The sequence below is a fragment of the Microtus oregoni genome, unplaced genomic scaffold (assembly GCF_018167655.1).
Source record: "Microtus oregoni isolate MIOR12 unplaced genomic scaffold, Mior012 000000F_ref0000247, whole genome shotgun sequence".
Taxonomy (NCBI): domain Eukaryota; kingdom Metazoa; phylum Chordata; class Mammalia; order Rodentia; family Cricetidae; genus Microtus; species Microtus oregoni.
The window spans coordinates 66,773,591-66,801,081 of NW_024543059.1; the positions used below are offsets into that span (position 1 = coordinate 66,773,591).

The following is a 27,491-nucleotide window of genomic DNA, read 5'->3' on the forward strand; positions in this document are numbered from 1 at the left end:
CAATATGATCTTTGAGGTTGTTACTTCTCTTATAGCTCCTGCTCCGAATTCTAGGCCAGTTTCTACTGTTAATACTAAATAGAAGCCATTTAAATAGTCTCCAAGAGATACAGTTAAGAACATGACTCTTTCCATATGTACTATGAGACTTTAGGAAGGCACTTGCTATAGTAAATAAGGCCTTGTTCAAGGAAACCATATTTGAGAGCACGGGGGTTTCAATGGTTAAGTCGTGGGAAAGGTCATGGGTTCCAGGAAAGCAGAGTGAAAGCCAGGTTGGCACATAGAGATGCCTCATACCAACAACACCGGCAGGTCATGATTACAGACAAACATTCCTTGGAGGGACTCCATAGGTCCTTGACTCAAAGAAGAAAGTGGCGGAGGAAGGGGGGAGAGGCAGGATCACACAGCCTCTTTGTGTGCCTGTGTAGAAAAGGGTCAATCTGGGAGATAAGGCAGCTAGAACCATGGGGAACTAGCCACTCCCACCAGGCATGGGGTGGTGGTGGGAGTTTGCTCCTTATTAAACTATGTCTGAGACCAAGGACCCCCAGGTCTTCCCTCTTGGAGTGAGCCACATAAAAAGATTCCGGGAAACATCCACCAGGACTCTAAGGGAGCAGGAAGTGCCCCAATTAGAAATGGGCTACCCTAGGATTGGAACGGCAAGTCTCCTCTTAGAGACGCTCAGGAAAAGATGCTGGGGGACAATACAGCTGACGACATGTGGCTGTCCAGACCAGTTCTAGGACGGGCTTTGGACTGAAGTGAAAATGATGCTAGATGTGTCTGCAGGGGTGCGAACGGCTGTAACGGCAGGCAGCATCACACAAAGCTGCTCTCTGGAAACTTCCTTGTCCTCCCTCATCGCAGGAAGGCAGGTCCTTCTGATCTTCCCTCCTCTACCTTTGGAGAGGAGAGTGAGTGTTTTTTCCTACAGAAAACACTAGACTGCCAGTCCCCACACACAACAGGGCCAAATTCAATCCATACCAAATATCTGGCAGAAACAGACATGCTTTGGGCCCTGTAGGCTAACTCCTCATTCTCCAAAGTGCAGAAAGCAGTGTAAAGTTACATTTGAGGGCATCGCTCGACAAGGAAGCTGTATTTCTGTTACACAGAAGTAGCCATATTTACCATTCTTATTTAAGATACAAATATGTTCTATATGTCAATGTTCTGCTTGGAAAGGAGCTCCAAAGGGAAGGCCTACATATTGATTCTCTACTTTGCCCCTCTGGCTACAGTTCCTACTCTACAAATACAGCAGTCACACGCTGTAAAGTAGCCAAAAGGTGCCACTCTGCTCACAGAGGATTTTCACCTTGACCCTATCTCCACATTTATCCAAACTATGCAATCTGGACAGGCTAGAGAAGCTGGGCCAGGGCCTCGTTTTCCTAGACCATTTCCTGCACAGCTTTCTGTGTACAACACTCACCACCTACATGTGTGCGCTCTCACACATACAACACACACCCCTACACACCTCATTCCTTCCTAAGGCTACTTAGGGATTGGAGACAATTCTGCCGCACATACGTACAAAGCATGGCAAGGCTGGCTAGTACCTACACTGCCGAAGAGGCACGCCTAGGGCAGGGGCGGAAGGCAGCCCTCTTGAAATAAAAATGGGCCATATTTTTTGCCTAAGCCTGTGGTACGCTTACCATCTTGCCTGTAGTTAAGAGCGTCCTCTCAGTGTAAGAGCTTGGAACGCAAACCAAGAGCGGAATTGGCAATACTTACGAATTTGAGAAGAAAGGTGTTTTCCCGAAGTGCTCCGATGCACCCTGCAAACCCCAGAATGAACATCACGCCTCCCACCACGAGGAACAGCCAGACGGGGTCAAAGCCGCCGAGGTCAGTGATGGATGAGATGTTGGAGAGGACACCCTGGGAGAGGAAGAGAAGACACCAGGAGTCAGAAGCCTGGGCCGAACTGCCAACAAGTGAGGGTTAGTTCACTTGCCTGTCCCCTCTCAAAGAAAATGTTTGGCAGGCATCTGTATTTGGAATGATCGGTAAGAGACCATGCAGGGGAAGAGAATACAAGGGGAGGAGGGAAGGGACAGGAAAGTAAGAAGGAAAAAACTGAAGGAAAGGGAGGGAGGGAGAGAGAAAAACAGATTTCTCTGCAAGATCAACTGTTTATGTTTTTGGTAAAACAATAAAGAACTGCACAATAATTAAAGTACCGTCGTCAGGCCCCGGATGCCGGAAGTATAGATGATAACCTTGCTTTAGCGCCCTTAAATGCATACGGTTTTGAGTAAAAAGTGGATGTAACAACAAATATACCCCCGGAACAGAAAGAGCAACCATTATAAGCCTCCCAGAGCCAATCGGAGCCCTAGGCATGTCTCCAGAAATACGGGGGCGAGGTGGAGCTAGCAGCTTGAAAATGAACTTTGCAGGCTTGGCCCTAAGTGCCCAAGGTTTCCCGGGGAAAAGAGATCCCCCAGAATCCACCCTTGAGTCTTGTGGGCGGCAGTCCCATCAGGTCAGGTCCCAGAGGTTCAGGTATGTGCTCTGCACTCAGGTGCTCTATGTTAGCTTTGGGAGGTGTTCGCTTCAGAGGTGGAGACTAAAAAAGAAAGACAAGTCGCCCCCTTTCTCTTTTCCTCTTCTACCGTTAGATTACATAATAAAGAATCCAAAGTAATGATGTTTCCTCACAAACAATACCCATCGAAAAGAACTCCATTCTGGAGTCTGAGAACACATCGAAACCGGCCAGAAATTATGACACCATTTCTCTAGCATGTAATGGGCATACTTAGATTGGGTCTTATGGAGACTAGTGATAGCGTTTTTGGAACCAACCCAAAGTCTGAAATACCCAGAACCACCAATATCTTATTTTTCCCATTATATTTTTTTTCAACTCTCAAACCAAAATACCTATAGACAGCTGCAGTATTGTTTGCGATACGACCGAAAACAGGTATTGAATATCTGTCCACACAACACTGCCACCAACCTGGAACAGGCTGATGCATCCGATTCTGGATGAGGAAAATGTAAGTCGGAGCAGTTTGGTGACGGGCTGAAGGTCACGGGTTATTTTAGAACAGGAGCAGATGTCTGTCTCAGCACTTTCCGGCAGAACGGGCCAGGCGTTTGCCTGCAAGTGCTTCCCAGGCTGTGCCGTTCAAACCTGAGTGCAGGAGTTTTAACTTTCAATCCACCTGAAAATCATTCAAACACTCTAGGAACAGCATTTTAGGGGTTTTGGGTTGTTTCTTTTTAGGAGTATCAAAGTGAGGACAACAGAGTGTGTTTGAAGAGAAATTACGACACTCAACTATGAAGCTTGACCTTAGCAGAAATGTCGAGGGCTTTAAATAAAGTCACTAAGGAAAGGTGGGCCGTTTCAGAGCAGGGGCGATGAGGGTGTGTGCACAAGGATGTGGTGTAGCAGCTGCATCCTTCTGGTGACTGCGCAGATCCGTGGATACATCTAGTCATGTGTTTAAGCTGAGAATTTGGACATTCACCCTAGGAGGGAAAACCCAGACAAAAAACACAGAAACACCACAACAAATCTGTACTTACACAAATGATATTGAAAAACAAACTGTCACTAGAGACGTCAAACAGAAAGCAGACAATGGAGTTAAGGCCCCAGTGTTGGGAGTTAATGCCTCTGGACCGGCCATGGCAGTTAGAGTCTTCACATTTGGCCTCATTCATCAGTGGCCAAGCACGCTTGGAGTGCACACGATACACTTTGAAAAGTTCATTATGGGAGAAGTAGACCTGATATCAAGACCTGATATCAAGTAATGATATCAAAGACAAAGCAGCAGAAGTGCAAGGGAAAGAGGAACATGTTTCCTTTTCCTTACAGTTTTTAATTTTTTTTTAAATTGATACAAAGTAATTGTACGCGTTACTTTGGAGGACAATGTAACATTGCCATAGGTGGTTACAGTGCCTGAGAATCAGAGGGAAGTAACTAGCATATCCCCTTGGGTATTTATCATTCCTTTTCAGAAACTTTACATTTATTAAGCATTTTCAGTGGGTGTGCACATGTGCATATGTGCAGTGTGTGTGTGCATGCATGTGTGCAGTGTGTGTGTGTGTACACCAGAGGGCAACCTTGGGTGTCATTCTTCAGGAGCCATTCTGTGGTTTATTTTTTTAATTTTATTTCTCTTTTTGAGTCAGAATTTCTCACTGGAGTTTGAGGCTCTCTAGTTATCCTAGCTTGCCTGGGTAAAAGTCTGTCTGCCTCTCCAGTCATGGATGACATGCGCGAGCCATCACAATCAGCTTTTTACACAGATGCTGAGGATGGAAATCAGGTCTTTGTGCTTGTACACCAAGTGTCCTACAAACTAAGGCATCTTCCCAGCCTCATTAGTTTTGCTGTTTTGTTTTTTAATTTAGTTATATAAGGCAAGTATGGACTTGTAACTATACAGTGTACTTTGAACAGAATACCGCCACACTCCCAATCTTGCTAACCTCCCCTTCCTGGCTCTCCCCACTTCCTTTAGCCCTCTGAATTCCCCTAGACATCTACACACATTATTTTATGTATCTCTATCGCCTAGTGCCCATAAGTGAGAGAGAAACAGGATCTGTCATCCTGAGAACAACTTCATTTGCGTAACACGATGGTCTCCACCACTCATTTCCCTCAAACGACAACTTCATTCTTCTTCATGCCTGAACACAATTCCTGGTGTGTACACATTGCATTTCCTTTATCCACTCCCACACTGATGGACACTTAGGTACCACAGCTTAGCTATGGAGAACAGAACTGTAACAAACACTGATGTGTCAGTGTCTCTGTCCTATATAGACTGAAGTCTTCTGAGTAAATATCCAGGAGCGGTATATAATCAGGCCATACGGTGGGCCTATCTTGTGTCTTTTGAGGAAACTCCACACTGCTTTCCATATAGTGACCTGACTAGCTCCCATCCCCCCAACAGAACCTATGGGTTCTCTTTCGTTCACATCTAAACTACTGTTCAATGTTGTTGTTTTAATAACTGTTATTCCAACTGGGGTGAGATGGGATCTGAATGGTGTTTTTATCTGCATTTCTCTGATAGCTAACTGAACAATTTTTCATGTTTATTGGCCATTTGTATTTCCTCTTCTGGTAACTGTCTGTTCAAAAGCCCATTTACTGTTTGGTTCCTTTGGTATTTTTTATTTCTTTGTATATTAGATATCAATTCTCTGTCAGATAGCAAAGATTTTCCTCCATTTTGTTGTCTCACTGGGCTGTTTCCTTTGCTGGGCAGAAGCTTTTCATTTCCTGAAATCACATTTATCAACTGCCTTATGAGTCCTAGTCACGAAGTTCCTGCCAATGCCAGCAGAGTTTTAAGATTTTTTATTTATGTGTATTCTCACACCTGTGCACAGGTACCGGAGGAAGCCAGAGGAGGTGTCAGAGCCCTTGGAGGGGGAGCCACACAGGCAGCTATGAGCAGCCAAACGGGGGTACTGGGAACCAAACTTCAGTCCTCTGGGAGAGGACGGCAAGCACTCTTCACCACCAAGCACCTCTCCAGCCCCCATGCTAATACCTGGAAACATCCTCCCTACTGGCTTCAGAGTTTTCGCAGCTTATGCTAAGGTCATGGGTCCATCTGGAGTTGAGCTTGGTGTACAGCAAGAGATAAGGCTCTCGTTTCATTCCTCTACCTGTGGATATTGTTTTCTACCACTGTGTGTTAAAAAGACTCTTTTCTCCATTGTACATTCTTTTTTTAAAAGATTTATTTATATATTTATTATGTATACAACATTCTGCCTCCATGTATGCCTGCAGGCCAGAAGAGGGCACCAGATCTCATTACAGATGGCTGTGAGCCACCATGTGGTCGCTGGGAATTGAACTCAGGACCTGCGGAAGAGCAGCCAGTGCTCTGAACCACTGAGCCATCTCTCCAGCCCCTGCAATGTATATTCTTCAGGCAGCTGTAACTGTACGTGTTGACATCTAGATCCTCCACCCCGTGCGACTGATCTCGATGGCTGCTTCTGGACCAGTCCCATGCTGCTTTGTTACTTCAGCTCTGCCGTCCCCGAGACACACTATCAATCAACTTGCCATTGTCCTTTTGTCTCAGGATGGCTTTGTCTACCAGGGGGCCTTTGTACTTTCCTATGAATTGAAGATTTTTCTATTTCCGTGAAAAATGACATTGCAATTTTGATGGGGAATGAACGGAATTTGTAGTTTGCTTCTGGGAACGTAGTCATTTTCACAGTCTGAAAGTTCCCAGTCCCTGAGCGTGGGACGTTTTCCTGTCCTCCTTCACTGTTTTCCAGTTTTCATTGTAGAGGTCTTTCACTTCCTTGGTTAGGTGTGTTCCAAGGTCTTTCTTCAGGCAAGTGTGATCGGGGCTGTTTACTTCCTGAGTACATTTGTCACTGGTATATAGGAAGGCTACCTTTTGTATGTGAATTCTGCACCCTGTTATTCTGATGGAGGTGTTGAACTGCTTTGAGTTTTCTGGTGGAGTTCTCTGGTCTTAGAGTATCTATGTATCAATGATAACAGCTGCAAATAAGAGAACTGATTGCTCTTCCCATCTGTACCTCTTTTATTTTTCTATCTTAACTTACTGCTCTGGCTAAGACTTCAAGTGCCATATTTCATCAGAGTGAGAAAAGCGTTGGGGGCGGAGTCTGAGGAGATGGCTCGGGGAGAAGGGGTTGCCAGGCAAGCACAAGGACTGGAGCTCTCTACCATGCACACAAAAGCCAGGCGTGGTGATATATGACTCTGATTCCAAGATGAGGGTGGGCATGAGAGCAACTGGTTCCTGGGGCTCACTAACCAGACTAGCTGCAAGGATAAGCTGCAGGTTTAGTGGGGCACCCTAGCTTGTGGACTAAGGTGGAAAACAGAGAGGCAACTTCAACCTCTGGTATCTGCATATGTACACTACACACAGTATGCGCATACCCACCAAACCCCAGAGTGCAAAAGGTAGATGCCCCTATCTTGTTCCTGATGTCACGGGAACTGCACTGAGCTTTTCTCCATTTAGTATAACACTGGGTAAATGTTTACTACATATAGTCTTCATTATGTCGAGCTATGTTCAATTTATTGAGCTCCTTAAGGACTTGATTTGAATTTATTTTTATTAAATTATGTATAGTGCCTGTGCAAGTGAGTGCAGGTGCCCAGTGGCCAGTCCAGGCATTTCAGATTCCCCTGAAACTGGAGTTAGGGCAGCAAGCCTGATGTGGGTGCTGGGAACTGAACTGTCTTCTGAAAGCAGTATTTGCTCTAACCTGATGAGAACCATCTTTCCAGTCCCCTCAAGTGCACATTTTTTTAAATCATGAAGAGATAGTGGGTTCTGTCCATTTGAATCTATTGTGATGACAGTGTGATTTCTGTCCTTGAGGTCATATATGTGATGATTACATTTATTGATTTGTTCATGGTGAACCACCCTTGCATCTCTGAAATGAAGCCAACTTGATCATGGGGAGAAGCCAATTTGATCACGGTGGATGATCTTTTTGATGTGTTCTTAAATCTGGTTGGCAAGTACATCATTGAGAATGTTCATTGTTCATCAGGGAAATTAGTCTACAATTTCCCTTTCTGTTGGCACTGTGTCTTTATCAGGTTTCGGTACACAGTAATGTGACCTCATAGGATGACAGTGTTTCCTCCTCCTCTGTGTTATGGGATAGTTTGGGAAGCACTAGTGTTCTTATCTAAAGGTCTGATGGAGTCAGTATGAACCCATCTGGCCTTGGTCTTTATTTTAGTTCATATTTATTGTTATTATTATTGCTTGAATATTTTTTAAAATATATCTAAGCTATTACCTAATCTTGGTTTAACTCTGGTAGGCCGCGTAAGTCTAGAAATTCATTCATTTCTAACAGTTTTGGTGATGAGTCCTAATGATGTTTCACTGGTGTCTGTTACAGAGCCTCCCTTTTACATCTGTAATTTCATTAATTTATTAATTAATTATAACCAGCTTTCTTTTTGTTAGTTTGGCTAAGAGTCTGCCGATCTTGTTTATTTTTCTAAAGAGCTGCTTCATTCATTCTTTGTATTTTAGGGTTTTGTTAACTCATTTTGCCCTGACCTGATTACTTTCCATCTGCTGGTTTTTGTTTGGCTTAGTCTTGTTTTTTCAAGGCCCTAACAGTCATCATTAAGTTACTTATTTGAGATCTGATTTCTTCTGCTTTTTAATTCTTTTTAATTAATGTGTATGGGTGTCTTGCTTGAATGTATGTTTGTGCTCCATATTCATGCCTGGTGCCTATGGAGGACCAGAAGAGGGTATCAGGTTCCCTGGAAATGGAATCACAGCTGTGAGCTGCCATGAGGGTCCTGGGAATTGAACCCAGGTCCTCTGGAAGAGCAGCCAGTGTTCTTAACCACGGAGCCACCTCTCCAGCCCCTATGATCTAATTTCCAAAGGTGCATACTTGTAGCTATAACCTCATCTCTCTGGACCGTTTTCATTGTAACATGTAAGTTTATATGGACTGTGTTTTCATTTTCATTCAATTTTAGGAACGTTAAAGTTTCCTCTTAATTTTTCAGGGACCTATTCATCATCCAAGAGTGTGTTGTTCTGTCTCCGTGTCCTTGTGCACATTCTGGAGGTTTTCTTGCTGTTGGTTTCCAGCTTTATTCCATTGTGCTCAGACAGTATGTAAGAGATGACCCAATCTTCTTATAATTGTTAAGACTCACTTAATAGTTGGTATAACACTGATCTATTTTAGAGAAAGTTCCTTGAGATTCTGAGAAGAATTTGTATTCTACAATATTTATATGAAACTTCTACAGATGTCTCTTAGATCCCTTTGATCTGTGTCATTTAACTTAACTTTAGCTGTTTCAGGCTTTTTTTTTTTGACTGTCTATTGGTAAGAGTAGGGTCTTGACATCATTCACTATCATCATGTTGGGGGCAACTTGTGTCTGCATAAAACAGTGTTAATTTTATGAAATTGGGCGCACATATGTCTAGTCCATACATGTTTCAAGTCGTGATTTCCTTTTAACCAGCATTAAGTGACTTTATCTCTTCTGGCTAATTGGTTTAAAGTTTATTTTGTCAGATACTGGAATGACATTTCCTGATTGCTTTCTAGTTCCACAGACTAGAAAAATATTTTAACATTAGGTTTTGTCTTTGATGGTAAGGCATGTTTCTTGGGGCAAGAAATGTGTGTGGGGGGCATATGTGTGTACTTACATACATACATGTGTGTGTTCATGTATTTGTCCTGGTCTGTCTGTGGATGAGTGTGCACCTGTGTTTGCAGACCAAAGAGTTGAGTTCAACCATGCTTCACCTTAGTTTTGAGAACTGCCTCTGTTATTGTGTTCTAGGAGGATTCCCAAATGGGTGGGCAGTTAGTACTTAATGAGCTACTTAGGATTCTTTTAGGATCTCATCAATATTTTTAAACAGTCTTTTTATTTGTGACTCATGTTCGAGTGTGGGCAAAGCTCAGACTGTTCCCAAACACTTCCGCGATCCATGGTTGAACGTAAAAGAGTTAGTAAATAACAGGACAATTATCAAGGTGGCTCTGCCAAAGCCAACAAACTTAGAGTAACTGAAATATCAAGATAAAATTCTTCCCTGGATGGCAAAAAAAAAAAAGAGAGAGAGAGAAATCCCAACTAGTAGACAGAGGATCCCTCACTACACTGTAGACAGCGGATCCCACACCCGTCTGTGGACAGAGGATCCCACACCCATCTGTAGACAGAGGATCCCGCACTCATTTGTAGACAGCGGATGGTACACCCATCTGTAGACAGCGGATCCCGCACTCATCTGTAGACAGAGGATCCCGCACTCATTTGTAGACAGCGGATGGTGCACCCATCTGTAGACAGCGGATCCCGCACTCATCTGTCCTCTCTGGCTTTACTGTGAGAATAACTTGGTTTCTCAGAGAAACTCTCTTTAATACTCTCTTTAGCCTGCAGGGACACTTTTAATTGAGAGGCTTTCGACTGTTTCCATGGAAACAACGATAATTTGGGGGCCCAGATTCCTTATCTAGTTCTAAATTCCAGCAAAAGACAGCGCTGGAAACAGGTACAGCTGAGTGCTGGGGGCTGGAGCTCTGCTCAGCACAGGTAGGACCCCTGAGGACTTTACTTTTGATGGCTTCAGAACATACCCAGGCTGTTACCAGTTGTAAATTAATTCACGTTTCTTTTTCCCAGAGTAGAAAGAAAAAAACTTAAAACATAATTAACAGAATTAACAGATGACCTTACATATACTTCCACTGTGGTAGTAGATACCTATAATCCTAGCACTCAGAGCAACAGCAGGGAGTCTCGAGTTGGAGTCCAGCCTGGGTTAGAGACTCTGAAAGCTAGCATGGGCTACATTTACATACATACATACATACACACACACACACACACACGTGTGCACATACTCATGGGGAGGGGGTTGTAACAACCCAGTGCTCCCAAAACAGCAAGTATGTATTTACACTGTACTATTATATATTACCTAATAAGCTGAATGTGTTTGAACTAAGTGTGTGTGCATGCATGTGTGCATGAGTGTTGGAGTGACTAAATTCAGATAGTATTATTACCTCACATGGTTATAATTTTTTGTGGTAGTAATACAGTACATCTACCCGCAGTACTCTTCAAGAACGCAGCATATCAAGTATGCTCACTTAGCCACCTGGAATGAGGTGAGCTTCCTAGATGTGGAGGGAAAGCAGGCTGAGGCTGCCATGTGTGCCGTGTGCAACACTCACGTCAGAGAACCAGTCTATCTCTCATGACACAGAACTTCAAAACAGACTGCACGTATTCTTGGGAACAATAGCTTTGGGTAACAAAAATGACGTGGAGCCAAGGCATCATTTTCCTCGTGTCACAACCATGAGGTCTCTCCCTGAACTTTTAATTCCTTGAAGCTCAACATGACAAATTAGGAAGAAGGGCTCGTACGCGCCTGCTGAGAGGTAATTATAATTCATGCTGGAAGAACACAACTCTAAGGTCACAGTTAAGTCAGCCAAGTATAAAGTCGGTGCTTAGGTTTGTAGCAAATCCTTAGGAACCTGTGAGAAGAACACGGCAGACACCTGGTTACCAGAAACCTGTGGCATCACCCTCTTCTGTGAGGACTTCTCTTCTTCATCCTCTTCATGTGCCTCAGGGATCCTCAGCTCCACAAGAGCCCCTGCCCAGAGCACAGAGAAGCCTCAAGTCCCCTGCATTTAGGACGGGTACCTCTCTCTACTGCGCATCCCAGAGTCATGAAGCCATGCACAACCATATGTCAGGCTTTCTAGCATGTGGAAAACTGTAAGGTGGTGCTGAAGACGCACAAGAGCAGGGAGGGGAATCCTGTTGGCATCCCAGATGCCTTGGTCCAGAGAGTCCCGAATCCTCCTGTCATTCAAGATCTTTGATGACAGGCTGTTGGAGGCATAGCCAGCTCCATTTAGTGGGCATGATTGTGCAAGCCTGCAATCCCAGCATTTTGGGGATGGAGGAACAGGGGTAAAAGTTCAAGATCATCCTTAGCTACATAGTGAGTTCAAGGCCAGGCTATTCAAGACCCTTATCTCAAAACACAAAACAAAACATTAAGAAGAAACAAACCCAAGGATTAAAGAAGGAAGTTCTATTTTGGTTTTCATTTGGACCCCAGGAGCCCTGCTTTGGTGATCCTTAAAACTTTGGGGGAACATATGCATGTCTAACTAATATTAAAGCTCACACATATTCTGGGAGGAGGGAAATATTGTTTAGGGGGCTCAGAGAAGGGATAGAGGAAAGTGCTAGATTTTAACTGCTCACTTTAGCTGGGTAGCTGATATTTTACGTTAAAATCAATTAATGCTGGTCCAGCCTCATTCAGGAGACCCCGTTTTCAACTTAGCATTATCAATGAGGTGAGCAGCTCTGGATGGAAGCTGGAGGCTTTTATCTATATTGCTGACCAATGATACCTAATTAATTAGGTCCTAATTCTGTATGTCAAGTTGAATGTTTAGCTCTTGAGTTTAAACACTAACAACTTAGTTTTGAAAATGAGCCCAAATCATCTTCAGGCAGCCGTCCTCCGTGACCAGAGCTGATATTACAAGCACACACACAGCCTAGCGTTGGACTGTCACAAGTTCTTATACCTCTGCCTGCACTGTGCAGGCAAAGCCCTCGGGGTGAGTGATGCCAAAAGTGTTGCTCCTGGCAGACTATCAGAAAGCCCACCCAGAGTCGCTGAGTCTAAGTGGAGTGAGAAGGGGGCCAACGGGCCACATGGGCTGATTTCTACTAAGTATTTCCACTTACATGGAAGGGAAAGAGTCTGAACACTGGGAGCAGAGACAGGCGGTATTCCTAAACATATATTTTAGTAAGCATTAAGATTATATTAATAAGAGCTGATAAAAATAAGCACACATGCATGAGCATGTCTCATATTCATGACGCAGTCTGGCCTTGACTGCTTTTAGCATGGCTGCTAGAGCAGGCAGGAGAGAAAACAAATCACTCATAACATAAAGTAATACTATAAACACGAGGCACACACCAGTCAATTACAAAACTGGCTCCTCTTCCAGAGGACTCAGGTTTCATTCCCAGCATCTGCATGGCAGCTCACAACTGTCTGTAACTCTAGTTCCAGGGAATCTGACACCCTCACACAGACATATACATGCAGGCAAAACACTAATGCACATAAAAATCAGTCAATTTTTTTAAAACAAAATCAGCAAATCAACATCTCACAAACTGGACAACTCGCTTCTGGTGTATCAATTTGAAGCTGCAAAGAAGGAATCCTCCTGTACAACAGACTTCCATTATCCACAAAGTACTGGACCCGAGCTCAGCAGAAAGCAATGTGTGTTGAAAGGAAGACATGCTAACGGAAAGTGCCAGTATCTATAGTAACAGAGGCAGCTGACAAACAGGCATCCTTCTGTGTCCATCGTGGTACTAAACAGAATGGTACAGCAGCAGCTCAAAGTTTACGCCACAGTGTGGCAGAGAGCATTCCAGAGCCACCTTCCCACATATGGCATCCTATCTGCAATTTCCCTGTGCTCCTCAACACATGTAGGCTAGCCCAGACAATGGCTGGATTACGGACTTTCTTTTCAGAACTGGAATAAAGCTCAGCTGATAGCGGCCTTGCCCAGCACGTGTGAAGTTCTGGGTTCATCTGCAGCCCTTAAAAACTGGGCACGGTGGTACGCACTTAGGAGATGGAGCCAGGAGGTTCAGAAGTTCAAAGTCATCCTCAAGGCATAGTGAATTCAAGGCCATCCTGGGCTAAGCTAAGACACTGAAAACATAAAATTTGTGTGCACTTCTGGGATACCCATGGAATGTGTCAACAAATTCACACACTATAGAGCTTAATGCAAAGCAAACCCCTAATCTCAAGCATTTCCTCATCATGGTGGAACGAGCTGAATGTTTCACATAGCTCTCTGGATTATACAGTGCTTTATCCTGACTGTGCTGACGCACCAGAACTTTTTACAGACACCTAGAACTCACGGCCAGTTTTTCCTCATCACAGCCTTCCCTACTCCTCCAGTTAGCAACCGCCATTCCCCTCTCGGCTTCTACAAATCCACTTTCTATGTCTCAAATATGACTGAAGTCAGACAGTTTGGATTTCTGTGTCTGGTTATTTCTCTTACAAAGTAATCCCCCAGTTCCATTGACGCTATCACAAATCATAGGACTCGGTTCTGTTTATGGCTGCACAGTATTGAACTTTGCATATATACATATTCTTTACCCACGCGCTGGCTGATGGACACATAGGCCATTCACGTTCTTGCCTATTCTGGGTGTGCTGAAATATATGTGGGAGTGTGGGCTTCTCTTCAACATGTAAATTTCACTTCTTTGGGATTTATATCCAGGACTAACTGTGATTGCTGGATAAATAGGTGTGTGTGTGAGAGAGAGAGAGAGAGAGAGAGAGAGAGAGAGAGAGAGAGAGAGAGATACATGTATGTGTGTGATGTATATATGCATGAATGCCATGCCTGCCTGGTATGTGGGAGTGTGTAGAAGTCAGACATACACTAAAATTTTTTCTTCTACTGTTTCTCCATCATTTTATTTTATTTTTGAGACAGAATCCTTCACTGAACCTCAAGTTTGGCTATACTGTCCAGCAAGACCATGGAATCTTAGTATATATGTACCCCCACCTTCACTACGCCCTCCCCAGTGCTTGAGTCACAAATACGTACCACCTTGTCCTGATTTTACACAGATGCGGGGGGTCTGAGTTCAGGTCCCTGTGCACGAGCCACCTCCGAGCCATGATAGTTCTATTGTTAATTTTTCATTTGAAACAGTCTCAGTATGTGGCTCTGGTTGGTCTCAAATACTCTGTGAAACTGAGGCTGGCCTTGATCCTCTTGCCTGAGCCTCCCACCTCACCTGGCTCCTACCTTTAATGTTTTGCGGAACCCCTACGGCTCTCTCCATAACGGCTGCTCTAATTTACATTCCCACCAACACGGTGCAAGGGTTCCCTTTGCTACATCCTTGTTAGCACCTGTTATTATCTTCCATCTGACAAAATTGTTTTGCATCTCAGTTTCTCTACTTCCTACCTATGTGATCATAGGTAAGGTACCTCACCTGTGCCTAAGCCTCAATTTACACATCTGTGAAATTATACCTTACGACATAAGGTTATTATGAAAATGAAATGAATCAAGCAGATGCAAACACTGTGCTAAGTACCTGGCAAAAGAAGAAAATGCAGTGGAAGCTTACCTCTGTCATGGACATCACTATGATGTTAGAACAGGAGGGAGCCACTGCGTCCATAGGGGCACCAGAGATGCTAACCCTGCCACACTGGAGAAAACTCTCCTGATTCAAGTACTTGTCCTACTTGATGCCCATCTAAGGAAATCTGGGGCCACATCTGCTCATGACACCTAGTGGGGCGGCAGTATATGGAGCATGCTGATTGGATCTTAAGGTGTGTGTGAAAATAATCTAAGATGTGCACAGAAAGGCCGAGTGGGAAGCCATGAGGGAACAGAAGCCTCTGCAGGTGCACAGAGGTCCAGCAGGATGGAGTGCACAGAGCGGTCATGTGACACTGCACGCCCAGCAGCTGCACATGGCTACAGCCAGGGAGATGACCAGACGTATCGGCTGCTGGGACTCTGCAATGACCTTCTTAGCCGCTCAACCGCACTCTGCCCCTGTGAGCGCTGGCCATTCCACGGTTTGATGAACATAGAATGTCTCAGGAAGAATGTGGAGGCATCTGCCGACCTTCCTGCCCGCCTTCCCCGCCTCATCAGCACCTCGTCCTGCCTGCTGTCTATGTGATTCAAGCAGCTTCTCCCTCGTGGTTCTGCAATAAAGGAGTCTGTTCTAGGTGCCGAGCCCTTCTCCAGAGAAGTTGCTATGCAAGCGCCAGAAACAAAAAAGGCAAACAAAGCATCGGAGTGTTGCGAGCCAATGCACTTCAGGAGTGTCTGTGGTTTCCTTCAGAGCCGGCAGAGCAGCCTCTGTGTGCCACCTGGCAGCCTGCAGCCTCTTCTCTGTCAACCCACACAGAGAAGCGGTGCAAAAATAGCACACACGCACCCCAGGGCCTGGGGCTCTCCTGCCTTTGCATACACAAGCACATTCCTTTCCCGCTGCTGGACGAGAAACAGAGGGACAGGCACAGGAAATGTGTACGCAAACCCAGACCAGATGGACCTCTCTGTGGTATTTACGACACTGGATCCCGATTCACCTACCTCTCCGCACACCAGGCCCGACTGCGGTGGGCCTGAAAACTTCCCCAGAACATGAGCGAAGGAAACATTTCCACGCCGACCGATAGTGACAGGTGCAACATTTCAAAGAAAACGCAGCTACTCAGAGAGTGGGTGGTCTTGGATAATCGGAAATGTGGTTTTGAACAATGCCCACAGAAGGACCAGGCAGGGGCCTATAGTATCAAAGACCCTCCGAGAATGTTCCATTGGCAAAGCCACTTTGTAGAAACCCAAGTTTCCATCTACCCGATGAACTGCTGCAGAGGCTGGAGAGGGGGAGGGGATGAGGGGCAGCAGGAGAGCTTGCCAGACCTGAGGAGTCTCAGGAAGCGTGGGGGGGTGAGAGCAGATTAGACCATGCCTAGTAGAAAAAGCTCACCGGCAAGAAAGCGAGCTGTTTCAAAGGCATATGATCCTCTCTATGTCCCTTGTCAAGAAAGGCCATCAGAGGGACTCAAGTAATCCCCTCCTGCACATTAAAAAAAGAAATGTTCATGGGGTATCTTTGAGAAGATGAGGAGGATCATCTTTTAGGCCTATACAAAATCTTGTAGCCATGCAGCTGTTGGGAGAGTGGCTAGGCCAACTTCTAAGGTAGAGAACACAGAGTACCCACCCCACCCCTCCGCCACATACACACACTAGTGAGCAGCTGCCCTGCAGATACAGAAATAGCCCTACACAGAAGTGTCCCACGTTCCAAGGCCTCCATGTTGCATGTTCCATGTTCTGCCACTTGACAGATACTTTCACGTACCTACTCAGAATACAGAATACACTTAGGGACATTCTAGTCTTAAGCGGCATATTTGAACTGAAATCATAATAGCGGTTCAGTTTACGACTGAATGCCTCTCTCCCGCATTAATATGCTGAAATACAATCACCACCAGCGTGAGAGCAGTTGAAGGAAATTAGGCTCAGAGACGTTCATGAGGCTGGACGCCCGTGACCTGACGGGTGTCACTGTGAGAAGAGGAAGACAGCAGGTCCTGTCCTTTCTCACCCTGCCACAGGTAGATGCAGTGAAGGGGGTCACCCTCTGCAAACCAGAATGGCAGCCTTCTCCTGGAACTGAATAGCTGGCTGGCACCTTGATCTACACTTCCAGCCTTCAGACTAGAGGAAATGAAGGAGCATCATTCAAGTCATTTAACTCAACGGTATTTATTTTGTCTTAGTGTGAAGCTCAAAGGTGAGATGCCAAGTACTTTGTCAGCCATGGGCATTTAGAGTAAGATTCAGTGATGCTCCATAGCATGTCTACAGGGCAAGCCCATGGGGCAGAGATCCACAGTGGTGCCATGTGCACAGAGAGGAGACACAGGAGGTCTTGTTGGCATGAGTGGAGAGAAAGAAACAGAACTTGGTCAACAGTGTGTGTGTGTGTGTGTGTGTGTGTGTGTGTGTCTGTGTATGTGTGTATGTGTGTGTGTATGTGTGTGTGTCTGTGTATGTGTGTATGTGTGTGTGTGTATGTGTGTGTGTCTCTGTGTGTGTGTATGTATGTGTTTGTGTATATGTATGTGTGTGTGTGTGTCTCTGTGTATGTGTGTATGTATGTGTGTGTGTCTCTGTGTGTGTATGTATGTGTGTGTATGTGTGTGTGTCTCTGTGTATGTGTGTATGTGTGTGTGTCTCTGTGTGTGTGTATGTATGTGTGTGTGTCTCTGTGTGTGTATGTGTGTGTATGTGTGTGTGTATGTGTGTGTGTGTGTGTGTATGTGTGTGTGTGTGTGTGTGTGTGTAGCGATGAAAGCAGACGAGGGTGTCATAGAGAGACTGGATCTGTCCTTCAGGCACTCAGGTGGGGCAAGCCCATGCCTCTCTGTGCTGGGAAGCCCTGTGCAAGTGGTGGCTGGGCACTATGGAAGCCTCCGGTGGAGCCTCTGTGGAGAGCTCAACAAATCCCTATCTGGAGAGTTGCCTTGCTAAGCACCGACTATGGTAGGCCCTGGGATGCCTCATTTCTTCATCCTCATGCCAAACCAACTAGCTGGGTGCTCCGGTGGGGAGACACCACAAAGTGAGAGAGAGCAAGGCCCAAATCACTGAAGGAAGGAAGGGGCCAAGTAGGTGTTGGCAGCTAGGTCACCTGCCCACTGAGCTGTCGTACTATCCTCTTGGAATGCCCTGCTGAATGGCACCTGCGGACAGCAGTGGCAGAGGGGCTTCTCATCTCTAATGCAGCACAGCGAAATCAAGAAACATACAATAGGTTCGAACATTCTTGTCTCGGATTTCACCAGAACAGAAAACCCAAGGGAGGCAGAGCCTAACCAGAGGCTGCCGCTGGCACCACTCCAGCTGAGCCAGGCAGGCATATGGTGGTGAAAGAGAGCCTGGTGAGGGGACTTCAACTGCCCTAGAGGTGACTGCCGGGGGCACTGGGGAGATGGCGCGGTCAGTGGGGTTTCAGCTGTATGTGCTGATCTGAGGTCAGATCCCCAGAACCCAGATCCAAAATAAGTGATTCACGAATGACACGGCTCCCGGGGACGTGTGTGGGAGGTGAGACTTCTCTTTTCACTCACCACTTATGTAAAGTGTCAAGGGGACAACCAGGGAGCCTGCGGGTGGTGGTCTGTGGTAGAGACACAGGAGCCTGCTCACTAGGCAAAGGGGAGGACTCTGGGGACTCACTCCTGCCTTGGGAACCTGGAGACGGGTGGGGGAGGGCTGCTGACTACCCTGGTGTCGGAGGCAGGCAAGGGCTTTCCTGGTTGGACTGGCCTCGTCTTCATTTGGCTGTGACCAAGAGAAACCACGAGGACAGCATGAAAGAGGTAGCTTGGGCCACGGTGCTCCCCACCAAACAGAGCTGCCTACCGTGGTGAGCTGGGCAGCGGCAGAATTTGGAGGGACAGGCATAAGACAGAGGAGCTGGCAGGGGATAAGGTGGCCACTAAGATATAGCCCAGCTCAAAGCAACCAAGAGGCAGAGGGACTAAGCAGGGAAACCCCAGTAAGACCTGAAACCATTCCCCTCAGCAGCCACCAGGTCCCGGAGCAAAGCCTCATCCCTACTCTGAGGGAAGCAGTAGTCTGACAGAAAGGAGACTAGGATCTGTGTCCTCTCCTCAGATCCCAAAGCAGTACGGCATGGGTAAAAGATACTATCTTAGTGCCAGGCAGGCAACTGTCTCAGAAGAGGCCAGGAATGGAGATCTGACCGTTAGTAACCAAGCCACTGACCCTTGAACTGGTCTGAATTTTTCTGCCTAAGAAACTTGTGTGAATAACATTTCAAGGGTTATGCACAAAAACAGAGATTTTGATTTTTTTTTTTTATCACGTCCTGTACTTGCTTCAGGGCTGAGAGATCACAGGGCCATCGTCCAGGCCCTGACCAAAAGCAGCCTTGTGTGCAGCACCTCAGATGTAACAGAAAACTTCAGGGTGTGACAAGGACAGCTGAGGAGGGAGGCAGACAAACCTGCTACACTTCAGTCAGTAGAGGGAAATCTCTGAAGGACCTTGCAGCATCTTACAGCTATCCCTTCAAAGGGGCCCCACAGCTGGGGCAGCCAAGTCCCCCCACCCATTGCCTTCTTCAGGGATGGGAACTGGTCCTCTGCAATGATCTGCCTGGCTGTCCAGGTCCCGGCGTTCCCAATGCTCCTTCCTGGGAACACAGGGGACGTTATTCCAAGATGAGTCTACTACGAGATGGTGATGAAGAGATTTCTAGATACAGACACCAAAGGGGAAAGAAGGTTCTGAAGAGACAGAATTGTCCCTAAATATGGGAAAGGTGGGGAAAACACAATACAGGATTCACTTCCCACCGTCCCTCCTGGGATCAGGGCTGTGTAGCTGCTCTTTTCTCGCCACCTAGGGAACTGGTGGAGAATGTGAGGGAGAATGACGGAGGACCAGAAGGGACAGGAAGAGAGAGAGAGAGAGAGAGAGAGAGAGAGAGAGAGAGAGAGCAGGAATTCTGGCCTCACGTCTCAGGGCCTTGGTTTCTCTATTTCTGAAACAGAACGCCACCTTCCTCTTAAAGTTTAACCCAAGGTAACGCACAGATCACAGGGCTGAAAACGAAACCTCCTTAGGAGGAGCTTTTCATCCTAATCAGCACTGTGCAAGCACAGACTTCTTTGTGCACCTCATTTGTGTGGTTGTGAACGTCTGGATGTCCGCTACACAGGAGGGGACTGTGAGGCGGAGGCCATGAACTACTGCCCTCAAGGAGTTCAGCTTGCCAAGTGGAAGGGCTGCTAGATAGAGAAGGCAGTGGGGGACACCGGAAACCCCAAAGTCACACGTAAGATTGAGGAAAAGCTTTTCCTATTCTGGGAAGCAAAGCCCCTCCTCCCCTGGCAACAACTGTAAAACTCTCCCTTGCAGTCATCAGTGATGCAACCCCTCCTCTCTGGAACTAAGTAATGAGCAGGGAAGCTGGGCAGCGCAGGAGAGGGAAACCACCTTCATCCTCCCACGAAACAAGACGATCATAGAGATTCCCATTCTGAACAATAGAAAGGAAAGGCCATTTCTCAGAAGCCACAGATGTGCTATTCTGAAGGCCGTGCCACTCAGAGCAGACACCGGAAACAAACCGGATGTAATCTTACCTCCTTTCATGCAGTAAGAGGTGTGAATATATAGTCAGTTCCCTAGGGATCTTGGACAATGATGGCTTCTGGAGCTCAATGACAGAGGTCACGGAACGGCCAGGATTTAACAGAAGGAAGCCCCTGTTCATTATTCATCCACTCTTTCATTGTTTCAAAGATCATATTTCTTACCACTGTTTTCAATACACGGTCTTATCAAGTAACCCAAGCTGACCTCAAGTTTGTAGCCATCCTGCCTACAGTGTCCCCAAGCACTGGAACTAGAGACCTGGCTTGGTGAAGGCTCAAAGGTCTTGCTTGGACAAGGGGCTTCTGCAGTTACCAAGGTGGAGTCAGCAAGGCCATTGTCAGCTCTTCCTGGAATGTCCTCAGCCTGTTCCTATGTAGATCTCTCTTACTTCATAAAGATCCCAATGCCACCTCCTCTCAGGAAGCTCTAAAAGGAACATCTCAGGACTGGGGTAAGGGCTTGGTAGCAGAGTATTGCCTAGCATACCCAAAGCCCTGGGTCCAATCCTCACTACTGTCACAATCAAATTGTAGAATGGTAGACACCAGGCTCCTGTCACTCTATGTAGCCTACACTTAGTGTTTCTTGCCAGCATTTGGATACGGTTCCTGGTCGGTGACCTCCTTCCAGTCGGTGTCTCTCTTAGAATGTAAGCGCGCGAGGCAGGGACTCCGCGTCAACCTTGCTACAGCTTTGTGTCTGAGGCCCAGACGCGTGAGCAGTGCCACAGCCCTGACAAAGGACCGCGATGTCACCCTCTTCTGAACACAGTGGTGCCCCACCTATTTGGGAGACACTGCCAATTTTGGAAGCTTTTTTATTTCACCAGAAAAAAGATACATGAGGCCACCAACAAAATAAAAACATAATTATATTTCATAAAGAGAAAAAAGAAAACCCTTCAAAATGACTCACTGCCTGTTTACTGCTAGGATAGACAACTGGTTCATTTCACGCTGTCCAGTGTCTTTTTCAAAGCAGCCAGAAATGGGCTCTTATTAAAGGGGCTGTAGGAAGCTGGGTTATCTGGCATTTAACCAAACAGAGGGTTCTAAAGGGAGAATTTCTCGGATTCCACACGGACAAATCCCGAGGCTTAACTGGGATGAAGAAGCAGCTAACCACAAGCCAGGAGAAGATTGGTATTCTACAGAGAAGGTGACAGATGAACTTATCTGTTCAGGGCACTTAATTTGTCTTACTTTGTATAAGGATGGCTTTGACTCAAAAGGTTACTGTTTGCTGGGCAGTAGGGTATTTTCAGAATGTCTTTTATATATTATAGACACACTCTGTAAATATAAAGGGGTGGTACCTTTTTCTCCTTAGCCTTTCCTTACAATTTATTACATTTATGGATTTATTGTGTGTCTCCGCATGGATGTGTCTGTGTATGTGAGAGCCTGTGTGTGCACGTGTGTGTGTGTGTGTGTGTGTGCGTGAGACACACATGCCACAGAGGCCAGATAACAACCCTCAGTAGTCAGTTCCCCCCATCCACTAGAAGAGACCTGCGGATGGAACTCAGGTTATCAGGCATGGCAATAAATGCCTTTACCCTCCGGGCCAGTGGTTCTCAACCTGTGGGTCGTGACCCCCTTGGGAGCTGCATATCAGATATTTACAATACTATTCATAACAGTAGCAAAATTACAGTTAGGCAGTAGCAAGGAAGAGATTTTAGTGTTGGGGGTCAGCACAGCATGAGGAACTGCGTTGAAGAGCTGCAGCAGGAAGGTTGAGAACCACTGCTCTAGGCCGTTTCACGAGGTCTATTTTCGTTCTTTGTTTTTTTTTTTTAAAAAAAGTGTGTGTATACATTCACATATGCATAGTGCATGTGTGTTTAAGTGTGCATTCACACATGTGCACACACATGTGGAGGTCAGAGGTTAACCTCTGGCAGCATCCGTCTCATGTTTTTGAGGCTGGGTCTCTCACTGGGACCTGATTCAGTCTGGCTCCAGGGATCCTACTGTCTCTACCACCCCAGGACAGACTTAGAAATAATCTGTGACAACACCTGTTTTTTTTTGTTTGTTTGTTTGTTTGTTTTTTGGTTTTGGTTTTTTTTTTTTTTTTGCATCAGCGTATGGATGAACTGAGGTCCTCTCGTTTGTGTGGCAAGCATTTTGCCAACAGAGCTTATGCCTCCTCTCCTTTTGCGCAGTGTGGGGGACTGACTGCAGACAATGCCCTATCACTGAGGACCACCCCACAATTAGCAGTTAAACTCAGGTCTCCCTCTGACTTGACCGCATGTGGTCCGTCTGCAAGAGGCTCTACTTGTAGAAATCTCACGGGCATCTCAGTCTTTGTTTGACAGGAGCTTTGATCTAGGTCTTCTTTCTATTTACCCATAATGCTTCTTAAGGCATCTAACTCTTCAGAAGAACCCTGGACTTGAGCACAGCCAGACTCAAGAGGACAAACAGCCAGGAGAGAAGAGGAGAATAAGCCAAGCCCCAAGTTTGCCAGAGCGCTGACCAATCCCAACGCTGCTCACTCTCACAAGGTGGAGGACGTGGCAGGGGAGCCAAATCACGCTGTGGCTACTGTGGCCTTGCAAGAGGGGGTGGGGCTCATTTCTGCATTTCCGTGGTGCCCAGGGAGGATCAGAGAAAACCAAAAAGACTCATTGAGAAACTCAGTGGAAACAAGAATGCACTCATCAATTAGGACAGAAACTGCCTAGAACTCCCATCTTCACTGCAGTTTGGCGTCTATCCTTTGGTATTTCTAGAGTTTCCTTTTTCTCTACTATAGGAGACCATCGACTTCGAGCATCTCTCAATATTTATGACCAGCTGCCGCCTGTTCACATTCTTGAGCGGCAGTGACGAGTCCATCTGATATTCAAACAGAAACTTATATTTGGTTTCCATCCTGCCACACGGCACACTGAAAACCCATTTTTTAACATTTAAGTCATCTTCCAAATGGGTTCAAAAGACAAGCAAGGCGGGGTGAAAGGTTACAAGTCACAGAGTGACATTTAGAAGCACAATGAGGTTATCGTAGCTGGATGAGGCTACGCCTTGGTCAAATCCCAGTCGCTCCCCCTCTGCCCACACTGCGACTGTAGCGATTGCTTTGATGTAGTGATCACTGCCGACACCCGAATGGTCTTGAAGATGCTTCCCCTCAGCAGACAACTGCGTTTTCACCCCACGGTGGTCAAAGACAAAACATTCAAGATACGGCCTCGGACCAAACCTGTTTGTCTTCGTGATGGTCAACTTACTTTTTCATTCCATGCCCACAGTCCAATTCCAAGAAACGTTATTCCCAAAAACTGCAAGAGAAAAGGAGGAGATCAGGGTAAGTGTTAGGGAAAACACCACGGTTTTACTCACGAAAATAAGGTTTCTTTTCTTTTTTTGTTTTTCGTGACAGGGTTTCTTTGTGTGGCTTTGGCTGTCCTGGAACTAGCTCTGTAGACCAGACTGGCCTCAACTCACAAAGATCTATCTGCCTTTTGCCTTCTGATTGCTAGGATTAAAGGCATGTGACATCACTGTCTGGCAAAAATTAAGTTTTTAATTAATTGCTTTACTACATTGTTTGATCAGGGGGAAAAAAAGCTTTCTTTTAAAAGCTGAGTTAACTAGGAAAAGAAATACCATTGACTCTTTGCTTAAAATTATTATAACAGTGAAAAGGGGTAGGGACCCACAGGTGCCTAAAGGTCATTCACATCATGAATTATAATCTTCAGGTAGCATTTTGAAAGAAATGAACATTTGTGTGGGTCTGTTCAAGCATCTGAGCCACCTGTCAGACACAGACATAAAGGGCACATATTTAGACAGGCCGAGATCTCTGTCCCACTGGGGACACAGCACAGGAGCCCCCCCCCCCATGTACTCCAACAAATTCTTTTACTGCTCCTTCAAAGGTAATAAAAATCCTATCAAGTTCAATGTGATCCAGAGAAATCCCCAGATCTTGGGGGTTTTGTTTGTTTTGTTTTTCAGAAACTAAAACTGTAGTTCCAAGGGCTCCAATCCTCTTCCTGGTCTAAGCTGATCCCGGACCTCCATGGATAACTTGGCACACACACACCATGCACAGTGAACTGAGGCCGGCTACCCTGCCGCTCTGTCAGTTGGCCACACTGGGGGATGCGAGGGCCATGGCGTACAAGCGCTGACGGCGGAAAGGGCTGACCACGTTAATTGACTCTCACTATATCCTGCCTGCTCAGAGATACACGTCTTCCCCTTTACAGTTTAACATCCCTGAAACTGAAATGTGGTTTAAAACTCACAGTATCACCCCCCCCACACACACACACACACATACACCAGAGAGTATTTAAAATAACAGCCTGTCTTATGATCGGGGCACCAAAGATTGCGTGTAGGACTGCCCACCTGCTAGGAAGCCATAGCCAGGACCGAACGTGACTGGCTACCTCCCCCAACTCCTTGTCTTCAGTCTCAACAGAGACTAGCACTTTCCAAACACTGAAGTAAGTGGTGGGGGCGGGGTGGCGACCGGTTTTGGTCCGGCGGCGGTGTAAGAACACTGTTTATTTTACTAACATCTTGATTAAGTTAAATGTCAGAAACGCTGTCTACTGAGAGCGTGGGCAAAGAGCACAACAGTAGGGGGGATGGTTATTCTTCAGTTTCAGGGAAGCCTGAGAACTGTCCACCCAAGAAGACCTTGCCGTTCACAGCAGGGAGTTTGGACTGACATTGAGGCGGGAGACAGTAAAGCCAAGTGGAGGAAGAGCGTGGGAAAAAAGGGCAATCAGTCACTCGGACACGTAGAGCTTCCCAGAGCTCAGAAAACAATGCTACATTTAAATAAGCTAGGGTGCAATATATCCTAAACGCCCACAGAAGAACTTTAGCGTGTCTTCGGCAATAAACAAATAAATAAATAAATAAAAATGAAAATAATTAGGTCTCCACTCCTCCTCCCCTTGCTCCAAGGGAGCTACTTTAATAAGTGCTGTCACGGTTAGCTTTCTATTCCTATAATAAAACACCATGACCAAAAACAACTTGGGGAGCGAAGGATTTATTTAGCTTATACTTCCACATCACAGCCCACCACTGAAGATAGGGCGGGAACTCAAGGCAGGAGCTTGGAGGCCATGGAGCAACACTGCTTACTAGATTGTTTCTTAAGGCCTGCATACATACACATATACATACAAACACACACACACACACACACACAATCTAGGACCACCTGCCCAGGACTGGCACCACCCACAATGATCTGGGCCCTCCCACATTAATCATTGAGAAAACGCCTCCACAGACTAGCCTGCAGACCAAACATACGGAGGGAGGTTTTCTCCACTGAGAGTCCCCATTCCCAAAGGACTCTAGCTTGTGTCAAGCTGACATAAAACGAGCCAGCACAGGTGCTTGTCGTCAACACCCTAGGAGAGAACTATGGTCAGCCTTCCACTACCCTGGCCAATGGTGCTATTTCATTTTATGTTTCCGACCTAAGACCTGAAAAAGGTACAGGAACAAAATGACTTGGCATGTTAGTGCCGTATTTATAGGGGCCAGAGAAAAGATAGTCACAACTGACAAGGGGATAGGAGGACACAGGATTCTGTGGGACCAGGAACACTCCAGGGGGCAGGGTTCGGGTTTTGTTTTATGCAAACAAAATCCAATGCACCCTAGTGGGAAAGTCTGAGTTTCGAAGGTTAGAGTTCTCTGTGACAGCAGTCATGGCCCAGATGCAGTAACAGCAACAATATCACACCAGCAGTGGGTGTTATAGGAGCAGTAGGTATCATGGCCAACTGCCTGTCTCCCTGCCCGGCAAGGTGGGTGCACACCACCTGTGCCAGCCACTCATTCTTTCCACGCTCACTGTGATGGAGGCAGTTTTGGTTTTGGTTTTGAGCGTCAGGACAGTTTTACTCTGAAATTGGCACTATATATACTGGCCCCTTTTAAGGAAAAGAGAAAACAAGTTTCGGTAAGGTTTGTAGATCACAGAGCTCCTAAGTGGAGAAACAGAGATCTGGCCAAGGGCACGTGTTCTCACCAGTCCTGATGAATTCCCATTCTCACCGGGGACAGAAGCGGATCACATTCAGGCCAGAATTTTATGAGACATGATCAGGATGTCACCTATCATGACGCCAGCAAAGCAGAGGAGGTGCTGAAGTAAGAGACAGGCGCCCACCTACAATCTCAACACGTGGAGGTGGAGCCAGGAGTACCAAGCGTTCCAGCCCAGCCTTAGCTCCAAGAGACACCATCTCAAGCAAGAAGAGACCAACTTCACAGAAGGACCAACTGTTTTTTTTTTTGTTTTTTTTTTTTTGGTTTTTCAAAACAGGGTTTCTCTGTGGTTTTGGAGCCTGTCCTGGAACTAGCTCTTGTAGACCAGGCTGGTCTTGAACTCACAGAGATACGCCTGCCTCTGCCTCCCAAGTGCTGGGATTAAAGGCATGCGCCACCACCGCCCAGCTTAAATAGTATTTTGTTTGTTTGATTGATTGGTTTTTGGTTTTTTGTTTGTTTGTTTGTTTGTTTTCAGAAGGACCAACTGTCAAAGGGGCGATCTCCATGCTGGTGTTGAACATGGAGAAAAGGGGAAGTTCAGCTGGGGGTGGGGTACGGACTTTCTACTCTTTACAGGTCTCCTTTCTCCTTTGGCACTTGTGGGAAATTTTTTTCTTTTCTTTCAAGAATCAGAATAAAAAACTTGGAAAGAGATGGTTTTCCACAGAGGAGAAAGAGAGAGACTCATAATTTCCTTTACAATTTTGCATCAGTGTTTCCTGTTTGACTTGTGTCTTTCCAAAGAAAGGGTTCAGGAATTTGGAAAGGGGGCAAGGTTTGAAATTAATGGGAAGTGTTCCATACCTAAATGAGCAAACGGCATGGGGCGGGGCCTCGGCTTGCTGCATACCTCCAGGTCTACATCAGCACCCAATGGCCTCCCAACTGCTCTCAGCCCATATGTTTTGTTTTAAAATCAAGTTGTTCCAGCTCCAAATAATTAAGAGAGCAGAGCCAAACCCCAGAGACAGGCACGCAGCACTTGGAGCGCTTTTCCCCTTCCCGCTTCCCAAAGGAAAGACGCCCAGAAACCCGATGCTGACCTTT

At 46.1% G+C, this 27,491-nt stretch overlaps 1 protein-coding gene across 1 annotated transcript in view; it reads right to left on the reverse strand.

Moving 5' to 3' along the window:
• The window catches only part of Tspan5 (tetraspanin 5), a 163,610-nt gene that overhangs the window by 12,321 nt on the left and 123,798 nt on the right, over nt 1-27,491 (reverse strand). Inside the window, exons 2-3 of the mRNA XM_041641979.1 lie at nt 23,639-23,689; nt 1,756-1,902 (exon numbers count right to left, since the gene is read on the reverse strand). Coding sequence (XP_041497913.1) covers nt 1,756-1,902; nt 23,639-23,689 — 198 coding nt within the window. The remainder of the gene's footprint in view (nt 1-1,755; nt 1,903-23,638; nt 23,690-27,491) is intronic.